Genomic DNA, 12774 nt, shown 5'->3' on the forward strand with positions numbered 1-12774 from the left:
CTAAAACTACCACTACGAATAATAATAATAATAATAATGAATAAATACAAATCCAAAACTATTGAAAACTACAATCTTTATTCAGAATCATTAACTATTTTGTGTTGGTCTATAACCCCAAAATAATATGAAGCTTGTGGTCTTACAACATATGTATAATGTATTTGGGTTCAGAAAGCCATTTAGTGACTGTGAAGAATTACAGCAATAGTAGTTTCACTCACATGTTTTTTAAACATTTATTTTGAATATGTAACAACATATACAGGATGTTAAAAAAAGAAGCAGAAGAAGGAAAAAGGTACGAAAAACATGTCGACGTTATAAAATTATGTACAAATTCTGCTTTTTACCAGACAGAAATAATCTAAACTGTAATATTTTGACAAAAAAACAGCCTGTGTGTGTTTATCACGCTGTAACAGCAGCACAGTGACGGCCCGAGTTTTCGCGCGCGGACTCGAACTTCCGGGTTGTTTCGGAGCGTCTCTGCGTCACTTTCTACGTCCTGTCGTGCAGGAACTGTCTGGCCTTGCATCATCCGGGAGGGGTTCGGGACATGTGCATCATCAGTATGGACGCGATCTGCGGAGGAGCCAGCAAACAGCAGCAGCAGCAGCGGCAGCGTATGTAAATTCACCGCCAGAAGCGCCTCCCTCCTGCTGCAGCTCCGATCCCAGCGTCTGGAGTTGATAAAGCAGCGTGGGGACTCCGTGGAGCCGTCAGTCCGCTGTGATCGTGGACAGCAGGGGCAGGAAAGCGTCCACTGAACCCGCTTCCAAGGTGTTTCCCTCGGAGCAAAGTGCAAGGTCCTCAGTCAGAGCCCAGATATGAGCTGTGAGGAACTTTAGCTGCCGTCGATCGCCTTTTTTCCCCTACCGCAGTTAACTTACATGTGCCTTTTTTTTAAAAAGTATTTTTTAAGTTATTAATTTAAGTTAGGCATCAAAGATGTCGTGCCTTTTCTTAGGAGTCATACGAAGGTGAGTGTATCAGTGCCTTTCATATCTTCTGATGCATGTCATTTTATGGAATCAATCGAGTGAGAAAACTGTCCATTGTTTAAGTTTATTTATGACTTAAAACCTTTTTTTTTAAAACTAGAAACAGAACTTGAACTTGTTATTCTCCATTGTTTGCCAGCTGCAGTCAGAAACTTGTCAGACTAGATCTGGCTGCACGTCAACCGACATTCAGGAAAAGAACATCACTGTGTTTGTATCCAAGCAGTACTAGTTCATTTATATCTTAACTGCATTCCTTCTCTTTACCTTTTGCAACCCCCCCGCTGGCCTGCAGGCTTTGTGATGGGGCCTCATCACACGGGGAGCCTGGAGTCAAAGTGAGCAATCGGGTCAAATAGTGTGTGCTTTTATTTCATCTTTAAACGGTGCATGCCAGAGAGACACTGATAGGTTTGCACGGCGTGTGCTGAGTGCAGTTGTCACTGGAAGTGCAGTGTAATTCAGCATGGTGTGCATGTTGTCTGACTCTGGCTTGCCTCAGACTCTGGACACATCCTGGCTGTTCAACCAGGATGTGTCCAGCAGGGGCGGTGGGTTGGGAGTGTAGGTGTGTAGGCCTGTGGTCTGTGAGGATTGGCTTATTCAATCAGAGGTGTGTTTTCAAGGAAGAAAAAAAAAAATCTTTCAGCTGAAAGCAAATGAATGAGGATTTCGTGTACTCCCTGCTAAATAGTCACGCTTCTGGCTTCTCCTGAGAGATTGCGTCCTCGTTAATCGTGCAAAATGTGCCAACGAGGCGACATTCTCGCACTCTTCTGGTCCAGGACGGGAATGGGGTGGAGAACGGGAAGCGGAAAAAAGAACACAAGGAGATGGATGGTTCTGGGGGGGAAACTAGGGCAAAGGTCAGCAGGGTTTGGTCTAAAAGAGAAGCAAATTCTCTAAAGACCAGAAAGAGCAATAAGACTACTCCTGCTCTACTAGTTTTACCACATATGTCTCAAATTTTTTTTACACGCTTCACCTCAAGAAATTGATGTAACAAGCCAATCCAGGTCGTCTTCCGCCCTTTTTTTTTAAAATCCCGGTCACACTCTAGGATAATGCTTAGCTTTACCTCCGCAGTTAGTGTAATTAACAGCATGACAAGATTAATGCGCGGTGAAAATACTGACTGGCTGCAGAGCTGACTGAAGAGACTGTTTCCTCAAATATTTGAAAAAAAAAGCAAACAGAGGGTCTTTATCCTTAAGCTTTCTGGGTCTCGGGTCGATGTGCGGGTTAAAATACAGTGAGGGGGTTATTTGTTTAGTTTCCACTCCACTGATCTGTCATTGATCTGCTCAGTTCAATGAATACTTCAATCTGAAATCTGCAGGTCAATGATGTGAAATCTAAGGCTAGAACGATGCATCCACCTCAGGAGACATGACTAGACGGGACAAAACATGATATCAGGGCGAGAGTTGGGCAATATCTTTGGGAAAAGGAAGAATCCCCTTTTTTTTTTTTTTTTTTTTTTTTTTTTTCACTAACAGTGTAAAGGTTTGATCAAAAGGATGATCAAATGCAGTCGGGATGAGAAAAGTGAACAAGTCCGTTTAGAAATGGGCAGAGTTGGCGCTAACTTTAGCGGCTAGCGATGCGCTACGTTCTCACAGTGATTTCAGATAAGTTGGTTTCTCTCTGCCACTGTTTCTTTTTTCCCTAATGAGCATCCAAAATGTTCCCGCACAAAAGTTGAAAGCTTCTGCTGTGCTTTTCTTGTTATAGGCCCGACTACAGGTATATTATATGGGGTCTAAGAGAACAATATTTGCAATATTTTGGGGGCAAACTAAGAATACGCCATTTCTTTTGTTGTTTTCACAACTAGAATAAATGTTTCACAAATCACAAGCTGTGTTGTAAAGACTCTTTAGTCAACAGGGGATATTTCACCTCTGGCTTGATTAGCCTAAGTATCTTAAGCTAGAAATAACGAAGCTCAGTCCAGACTCATTAAAAACGGTGAAACTGTCCTTTAGTTCAGGAAGTTTCACAGCAGATGCTAACTTTAGCACGTTAGCAACTAGCGGTGTACCTGCTGTGGTGTTCACACAGTGCTTACAACCTGCTTGTGTTTTGTCTGTCCCCTTCTTTTGTGGTGGTTCTAGACCCAATTTACCTGGAGGGCCAAGGTGGGGCCAGTGTTTTTATTTTTTCATGGGGACATAGAACACAAGAATGTCTAGAACCAGCCATGCCCATAAGGTTGTTACCGCAGACTAAGAGAAGGTGGACTCTGGATTCTTTTAGTCCACTCCATGACATCGGATTATAGCAAGATCCTTCTTTCTTATTTCAAAATAAAACATGCCATCAATCTACATCTACATATATAGGTAAAGATGTTAAAAAGTTATTACGGTTGCTTAGATGGCCTAGCCAAGCCAGACTGCTAATGTCGCTCACAGGACGAAGAGGTTAAAGTAATTCTCAGAACGTATGCAATTTGTTTTTCTGATGAATGGCTGAGCTATAAACCAGAAATCAGCGGAGGTCCTGTGTTTGGAGACGGACCTTAGCAGCTGTCTCAGAGATTTAGTTTATGGCCAAATATCAGCAAACCTGCACGTCTATCAGCTCCACCTATCTGAGGTCCAAAGGTAAGCCTCCTGGGAACACGCTCACACGTCGTTAGTCGAACGGTTGGACACAACAGAATATGGTACATGCGGAACATCCGTCGTCAGCGTTTTCATTGTGGGCATCCATTGTCCAGCTGCCGGCCGCATACAGCTATGAAGCCCACGACGGTCCATAACTGGTCTTCTGAAACCAACCAGACCTTCTGCCTGCTGAGCCCCAGCTGCCTGATGCAACTCCCAGTTTATCTCCATGATAACAACATCAAAGATGGCCACTTCCACTCTGTGTCTTGCGGCACGTCAGCTTGCGCTCAGCACAAACTTTACTTTGTTGATGATTAATTGCTCTCATGCCAATGGCTAAACGAATCCCAAAGTACAAGTTCAAAAGAATGTTTGACCCCCCCCCTGCTTCATTAACTGGTTCTGCCTGCTGCACGTACCCATTCTATATTCAGACCGGCTTTACGTGTTTATCTGCATGCATCCATTAGAAGTTTTTGTGCATACGTGGTATTGGTTAAACAAACGCTCAAAGACGCCGCCTGGGTGTCACACGCCTGTGTCTGACAAAGCAGTGGTTCCAGCCTTCAAAGCATCCTGGCCAGGTAAAAGAGTAAAAGTATGAGACTCGCATTGCTTGTCAAACCAGCCCAACCTTTACTTTTGCTCAGCTATCTGTAATTCCTAATGACTGCTGAACACACAGCGTCTAAGCGTCCATGTGGGGTCGGCCACAGCAGAGCAGATAACACTGTGTGCTCTGTGGTCAGACACACACACACACACACACACACACACACACACACACACACACACACACACACACACACACACAGGTTTGTGTTTTACCAGTAAACATGGCAACCGGTGCTCAGCGGCTCATCTACGTGAATATTGTGCTGCCGACAGACAATAGCCTGGCTCCCCCACAGGCCTCTCTTTGTCCACAGGTATCATTATGAGGTTTTCAGCCCAAACTGAAAACCAGAAAAGACTAATTCACCGCTTTTTTTAGACATTAGATCACACTTGGCAGCCTGGGAAACACAATTTATCAAATCTCTGAACCAAAGTAGGAGAAATCTGTGTCCACCATAGGACACAGACTGTCTCATGAGAGATGTGATGTGCCTTTTCGGAAAGTGTCTCTGTGTAGCAATGAATGAATAATCAGGACTAGTTAATCACGACTCCATTCCAGTTCACCCTGAGTCCAAACCCCTCGTGTTCCTCTCTTACAGGCAGGGAGGTGTTGGGGTCAGTGTCGGGGTCCGGTCCCTGACCTCCATCCCTTCGCTACCACCGGCCGTGGCCGATTTTGTGAAGGGGGCGGTGGACGAGTGCAAGCCCGCCAACGTCCACGTGGTGACTGGTACCCCCGAGGAAACAGCCAACATCCTGGCCGGCCTGGAAAGGGACGGCATGGTCAAGAAGCTTCCCAAATATGAGAACTGGTAAGGGTTGGGCAGACGACCGGCCAGCCGTCCGCTCGTTTGTTATGAAGTCGACTCTCTGCAGCTACATGTTCTGTTTGGCAGCTGGCTGGCCCGCACAGACCCAAAGGATGTGGCCCGGGTGGAGAGCAAGACTGTCATTGTAACCAAGAACCAGAGAGACACCATCCCCATCCCCGCTGGGGGGGTGAAGAGCCAGCTGGGTAGCTGGATGAGCGAGTCGGACTGGCAGAAAGCCAGACAAGACCGTTTCCCCGGCTGCATGACGGGTAGGTCCACGGTTTCGTTTCACCCGATTTGTCTGGGCTGCTTTCAACTTTTGAAAGCGATTCGATTTGAGCAGGAACAACCAACTGTTTGGTATTTTAAAACTTGACCACAGACTGTTTTGAAAAGTGAGCTTTTACTGCCTTGTTTAAACTCTGTTTTTATCCTTCGCCATCCGTATCTCTGGTGTATGTTTAACCAGCCGATCGGAATAAAAATGCGTCATGTAAACAAGCAAATGAAAATATTGTGATCGGATTAAACTCAATTGTCTGAATGAGAGGCGTGGTTTATGCCGACTGATAATCCGATCAACGCGCATGTAAACGTTTTTCAGGTTTAAGCTTGTTTTATAAAATGTTTATTTCAGGATCGGGAGAGATCGGCAAACACAAATAAGGACTCAAACACTATTTCTGTTAGAATATAAGGCATACATTTATTATTCCCCACAGAACACAGCAACACAAAACAGCAAGCACTTGGCACACGCACTGTTCGTCCCGTTTCCAAAACAAAACTGTTCCCAGCATCTCAGCAGTGTGTGAAGCAAAATAATATTGCAAACTCAGATAATAGCGCAAATATAAGCAAAATAAGGAATACAGAATCAGTCTTTCCCACAGCACATTGTCATAGGTTCCCACCACAAGTTAAAACAAGTTATAGCAAAATAACACATGTTGTTCTTAGTTTTATGTGAGCAACATAACAGGCACAAGCATGTATGTTGCTCTTAGTTTAAAACTAACCAGTTTTTCCCAAAATACATAGTCAAAGAACAAAAATAACTCTTTAATATATCAAAGCTATTCCGAATGAGCGCTTGTGCGCCCAATTTAAACGTGATGCATTTCTGCGTTGGCGACTGGAGGAAATACATCAGGAAGAAAAACTGTCAGGGCTCCTGATACAACCTTTCTGTTCGAAAAAAGACCTCAAAATTGTTGCTTACTCAGTAATGTTTCAACCGTAATTAGAACATTGTGCAAGTCCAGCCAGGACAAACAAACCCGTACAATACGGCTTTGTTTACCATTTTTTGTCTTTTAGCAAAGACGGAAGAACTTCTGTGTTTTTTTAGGGGAATTTGATAACTGCTCATGTCACAGTCGTTCTATTCTGAATAAAGCCAGGTGCATATACACGCACACTGGGATTGGATTAATTCATTATGTGCCCATATAAGCGCTGCAATCTGATTATTTAATCTGAATACATTTTAATCCGATCGGGAAATTTTGTGCATGTAAACGTAGCTATTTAGTCTTATTGCTGCAAAAGGGCTAAAAATGTTAAAGATTATCCTTCAGGCCTGTTCTGGGATGTTTAAGAGTAAGAACCAAGTCTCTTTCCCAAGGCAATGCAAGCCTTCCTTTTTACTCCTTTGTTTTGTACTTCTGTGGTGTAGGCCTAGCAGTTTGCTGCTGTAGCCAAAAGATGCAGCATTTCCCTGTACTGAAGTTGTGCCATTTATGACAGATTCTACCTCAGATGTGTTTGACTGTGACTTTAACTTTTATATAGTTTGATCTAGAGATGATGAAAAGTAGCCCAGATTCCCTGAGAATGGTCATTTAGTTTATGAACAATACAGAATCTTTAAATCAAATAGCAAAGTCAGCATCCTCATCCATGTAGTCTGAAAGTATAAATAAGCAAATTAACTAAATTAATTGAGGGTGGCACAACTCACGCCACCCTTAATGGAACGGCACCCCTGGTGGTGAGCCCCGTCGCCCTCATGAAGGATTGCTGCTGGATGAGGGTGATTAACTTTCTTTAATCAAACACCTTGTAGTTTTTTTCCCCACCCCTTCTCTTTATAGTGTCAACATGACCCTGAGTAACAAACCATCAAACACCAGCTTATTAGAAGAAACTCTGACCTGTGGGTCAACCTCTTTGATTTTAAACAAACTGAAGTCAAATAAAGTAATTTTTTCTAGGTTTTATAGACCTTAAAAGACTAACCCGCTCATTTATCCAGCACACGTTGCTTCTTTGCTTCCTTCTTTTAGCATATTTACTTCGTACTGGTTGCTGTGGTAAACATGTCTTGTAGAATCAAGGCAGGTCTGAAGGCTAAACGGCTTTCATACCCCTAATATTAGAAGTACAAGCATTATTGCCAGTGTCTATCAGAAAGGAAACAAATAAAACAGTTCTATTGTGTTGTTTTTTTTTTAAATCTCTGGGTTATCCCTGCAGGTCGGACCATGTACGTGATCCCCTTCAGCATGGGACCGGTCGGCTCAACGCTAAGTAAATATGGCGTCCAGGTACTATCTGTTCTCCAAATGCCTTGTACTCAGCAGAAAAAGGCCGCAATAAAGCAATAAGCCTGCTGGGCGTTTTAGTGGTTAAAGTTTGTAACGTTACCATTTATTGTTTTGGTTTATCGCGCCGTCTAATTAGTCTCTGTGCAGTTTTATGGTTATTACCCGTGGGTCTCGTAAGGAACGCTGTGCCTCCTCCAGGTGACAGACTCGCCGTACGTTGTGGCCAGCATGGGGATCATGACACGCATGGGCACTCCTGTTCTGCAGAAACTGTCCGAAGGAGCGGAGTTCGTCCGCTGTCAGCACTCTTTGGGACGACCTTTCCCACTCAAAGGTACTCGGGTGTTGCCAACGACTGAATGGCTGCAGGTGGAACGTGTTCGTGTTAATATTCGCTCCTCTAAATCTCTCCTCTTCCAGCTCCCCTGGTCAATTCCTGGCCCTGCAACCCAGAAAAAGTCCTGATATCTCACCTGCCAGACACCAGGCAGATTTTGTCCTTCGGCAGCGGCTATGGAGGAAACTCTCTCCTTGGGAAGAAGTGCTTTGCCCTCCGCATCGCCTCCCGCATCGCCAAGGACGAGGGCTGGCTGGCGGAGCACATGTTGGTGAGAGCAAAACCCACTTCTTAACGGTTTCCACGCTCCGCAGAGCCTCGTCCATCTTTGTCCACAACTCCTTTCTGTCCTCAGATCCTTGGCATCACCAGCCCTCAGGGGGTGAAGCGTTACGTGGCAGCGGCCTTCCCCAGTGCCTGCGGTAAAACCAACCTGGCCATGATGAAGCCCGCTATCCCAGGCTGGAAGGTGGAGTGCGTAGGGGACGACATTGCATGGATGAAGTTCGACAGTCAGGGTGAGTGCAAGCGTATCATTAAACCTCTCGCCGACTCTGTCGCTCAGCCTCTGGCGCGCTGAATCAAGCCTGTCGCGCCTCCCCAGGCAAACTCAGGGCCATCAACCCAGAGAACGGCTTCTTCGGAGTCGCCCCGGGCACTTCGGACAAGACCAACCCTTACGCCATGGCCACCATCTCCAAAAACACGGTGTTCACCAACGTCGGCGAGACGAGCGACGGAGGAGTGTGGTGGGAGGGGCTCGACCCCCCCGCAGCCGGAGTTACCCTCACCGACTGGCACGGAAAAACGTGGAAGCCAGGTATCTTCAGCCTGAGACGTTCAAACGCTCTAGCTTCAGAAAGGCCGTTGCTAGTTTTAGTTGCTAGTTTTAATTTAGACGTAAATTTCTCCCTAAAACATGTTTTTCTGCACATTTATAGGATTATTACTAGTTTTGTCAGAAAGTTGCGTGTAACAGTTGTAGCGTGTTTAGCACCATCTTGTGGTTTACCAAAGTAATGTCATTATTTTGTCATTTTTTTTGTTTAATAGAATATAATTTGCTTTAAACATGGCATGTAAAACCAAATGTTTCTGGTTTGCACACAGGAAGCTCCACACCGTGTGCCCACCCTAACTCACGCTTCTGTGCCCCGGCGGCTCAGTGCCCCATCATTGACCCCCAGTGGGAGAGCGAGGAAGGGGTTCCCATTGATGCCATCATCTTTGGAGGCAGAAGGCCTGAAGGTTTGTACCACTCGTATAGAAGACACACAAGCAGAGCCTCGCAGTAACATTTAGAAGAATCAAACATTTAGTCTGAGTGCGTCTAGTCAGTGGAGAGGAGAATCTCATGTTAGGAGCTTTTAAAACAGAATTACTGCTACACTTACAGGCACCTCTGCTTTTTATTCTTTGAACAGCCTCGTTTGACAACTGGACAGGATTTAGTCCTCTCCTAAAATATTCTATGAGCTGTCCTGGATCTTCTCACCCCCCCCCCCCCCCCCTCCCCAAGGCTTTAGATCTGGTGATGGAGATGAGGCATTAAAAATGAGCTGTTTTGTGTTTAGGACCTATCCGTGTTGATCTGGTCCTACGTTTTGGCCTGTTATTCTCCTGAAAGAACCCGTGACAAACCATTTTTTGTTTTGTGGTACAGTCAATAAGGTTTTTTATTTCAGGCCCACAGCATCACAGACCCTCCATTGTACTTAAGAACTGTTGCTGAAAAGCTTGGTTTTGGTCTCCTCTGACCAAAGGGGGGGGGGGGGGGTGTTAGATTAAAGTCCTAGCAAAGTTGAGCAAACTCTGGCAGACAAGGCTTTTCTATGACAATGATCCCACCCTTTGCGGTGGTTCTCTGACAGTGACCGTCCTTTCCATCCCTCCCACCGTGTTAGTTAGCCAGAAAATCTTGAGTTGTTGATCTCAGTTCTAGTTGTTTTTAGCATTTTAAAAACGATTTCTCTGACTGTACTATTTTGTTGTTAACATTTCCTGACTTATAAAGATCAACAGCTTGGGCAGATAGCTTTCTGATGTCTTTCTAATGTTGAAGAATCTGCTAAGCAGTATGCATCATCAGATTTATACACTAGGGAACTAGCAATTTATAGATCAGTAATAAGCAGATCCTAGAAACTCAGGTCAACTCTAAAGGGTAAAGATGTAAATAAATAAAAAAAATGCAACAGTAACATTTACGTGTTATAAAATTGTGTCAGCAGTTATTTAAACCCGTGATAAAAAAGAGAGAATATGTTTATTTTCCCCACTGAGTGAATAAACTCACATTAAATTGTATTCTATTCTATTGCCATCTGGATGAAGAAGCAATGTCTGGGCAGACATGTTCTATTTCAGTACCTTAAAAATATTTTACCCCCGGCACATCAGTAACCATGATGATGTTTGCAGGAGTCCCTCTGGTCTACGAGTCTTTCAACTGGCAACATGGAGTGTTTGTTGGAGCTGCCATGAGATCGGAGGCCACAGCAGCTGCAGAACATAAAGGTACTCGCCTTTACACATCTGGCTGGTAAACCGGCCATTTACAGCACATATAACCAAACCTTTTACCGCGCTCTCATAATGCCTTTTACTTTTCCTCCAGGAAAGGTGATCATGCACGACCCCTTCGCCATGCGTCCGTTCTTTGGCTACAACTTTGGCGACTACCTCGCTCACTGGCTGAGCATGCAGAGCAGGAAGGCGCCCACCAAGCTGCCAAAGATCTTCCACGTCAACTGGTTCCGGAAGGACCCCGCGAGCGGCGCCTTCCTCTGGCCCGGCTTCGGAGAAAACGCCCGCGTGCTGGAGTGGATCTTCAAGCGCTGCGGCAGAGAGAGGGAGGACGAGGCGGCCAGGAAGAGCTACATCGGCTGGCTGCCGGAGGCCGGCGCCATCGACACCAAAGGTTTGGGCGGTAAGGTGGATATGGGCGCCCTGTTCGACGTGCCCAAACCTTTCTGGCAGCAGGAGACCAAGGAGCTGAGGGCGTACTTCACCCAGCAGGTCGGAGCTGACCTGCCCGCGCAGGTGGAGGCCGAGCTGAAGGCGCTGGAGGACAGGGTCCACAGTTAGACGCTGTTAAAGAGCCAGGGACAGGAAGCTAATCCAGGAGAAGGGAGGCATTCAGGGAACACGACACATCAGGGTCAGTCGGAGCCGCCGGCTGGGTTTACGTACACAGAGAAGTCTGGACCGTGCTAACAGGAAAAAAAACAAAAAAAGAGTTTTCCTGTGTGGCATGATGACATGTCTCTGTGGGTCTGTGAACACAGCCTGTGGGTCTTACTGTGCTCATAAATACAATATCTACATTAGACACTATTAACGCTGCGACACTACAGGAACCGGAGCTCAGTTATTGCTAACAATGAGGTTTGACTCTGACCATGAAGGGTCATTTCTGAGAGGGACCCTACTATCACTGCCTCCATCCACACACACAGTGACTGCACGCCTGTTGCTGATCATGAAGTGCCTTATAGAGTTTACAGGCTTTTTGTAAGAAGGTCTTTACTCGTTTGAAGCTTTAAAATAAAGGAGATGCTAATATCAGTGTCACGGAGTGCCTTACAACATTAGATTAAGCTCAACGTGATAAAAGAGGTCCGTTAACTCGTTACTACAGCTGTATTTTCAGGGCTCAGGATTTCCAGACGTTATTCACTCAGCCACTTGTGTAATAATGGTGATTAAACAGTAGAATTTCAGCTGATGTTTACACTCAGATCATGAAAAGTTGGACCAATAAATGCCTCGGAGATTATCAGGTGTTTTGAACAGACAGTGCAATGAATTAAAAAAAACTTCATATGTGACTTGTTCATTTTTACAATGACTTGAAAAATAAATGGTGCCTTGTGAAATGAATGACCTTGTTTGACCCATTTTGTTGCACCGTTTTCTTTAAAACACTAAATGGAAAGTCCTTATAGAGATATGGGTGCTAGTTGTGTTCCTGCCATCCAGCTGTTCGTTTGTCTCCAGAACTCTGCGCTCACAGTCCCAGGCCCACCGTGAAAGAACAGCTACACTGTGTAAACGTTATTTCTTACAATTAAGTGAACCCCCCCCCCCCCCCCCAAACAAAAAACTAAAAAAAGCAACAAAAGAGCAACAAATTTGACTACGGTTCCACTTTGCTTTCAATAAAGAAAATTACAATATACAACAAAGGTAAATAGTAATATTTTTCTTGTAAATGTGAATAAATGCATTTTCAACAAAAGGACAACATGGTTGGATTCATGCAAATACGCATGGTATCTACCTGGGTACTCTAAGTGTTCATCAGATTGACAGCCTGGAGGAAGAAACCGTCTCTGTGGCGACTGGTTTTAGCAAATGATGCTCTGTAGCGCTGAAATGAAGGTAAAAGTATAAACAGTTTGTGTTCACAGTGTGTGAGGTTCTCAAATATGCCAGCTGCCCTTTTTCTAACCCTAGACCTGTAAAAGTCCTGGATAGAAGGAAGGCCAGCCTCGATCCTCTCTGCAGACCTGTTTGCTGCAGTTTGGACCTTGACAGACTGAAAAAAGGCGGCGTAGAAGAAGACCAGCAGCTCCTCTGGGATGCTGGGGACACCTGGGTTTCTTGTGTAATAAAGGATGCTCCGCAGTCCCACTTGCTGCTGCTGGTCAGTCAGGAAACAGATTATTCACTGAGAGATGGAGGCCAGCAGTGTGAGCTCCTGGTGGAGGATGTCTGGTTGGTGGGGTTGAAGCCTGAATTGAAGTCCACAAAAGAAAAGGATGAAAGATTAATCACAATAAGAGTTGAGTATACAGGACTTGATTGTACACTTTAAAAAAAGAAGAAGAAGAA

At 45.0% G+C, this 12774-nt stretch overlaps 1 protein-coding gene across 1 annotated transcript; it reads left to right on the forward strand.

Annotated features, from left to right (window-relative positions):
• Positions 1 to 557: 557 nt before the first annotated feature.
• Positions 558 to 11361, forward strand: LOC118556150 (phosphoenolpyruvate carboxykinase, cytosolic [GTP]-like). Its single transcript, XM_036125252.1, has 11 exons — positions 558 to 983; positions 4840 to 5052; positions 5137 to 5321; positions 7531 to 7601; positions 7800 to 7935; positions 8022 to 8209; positions 8294 to 8456; positions 8543 to 8758; positions 9049 to 9186; positions 10360 to 10455; positions 10556 to 11361. The coding sequence occupies exons 1-11, from the start codon at positions 952 to 954 to the stop codon at positions 11023 to 11025; spliced, it is 1908 nt and encodes a 635-aa protein (XP_035981145.1). The 5' UTR covers positions 558 to 951; the 3' UTR covers positions 11026 to 11361.
• The last annotated feature ends 1413 nt before the right edge of the window (positions 11362 to 12774 follow it).

The sequence above is a fragment of the Fundulus heteroclitus genome, chromosome 21, assembly GCF_011125445.2.
Source record: "Fundulus heteroclitus isolate FHET01 chromosome 21, MU-UCD_Fhet_4.1, whole genome shotgun sequence".
NCBI lineage: Eukaryota > Metazoa > Chordata > Actinopteri > Cyprinodontiformes > Fundulidae > Fundulus > Fundulus heteroclitus.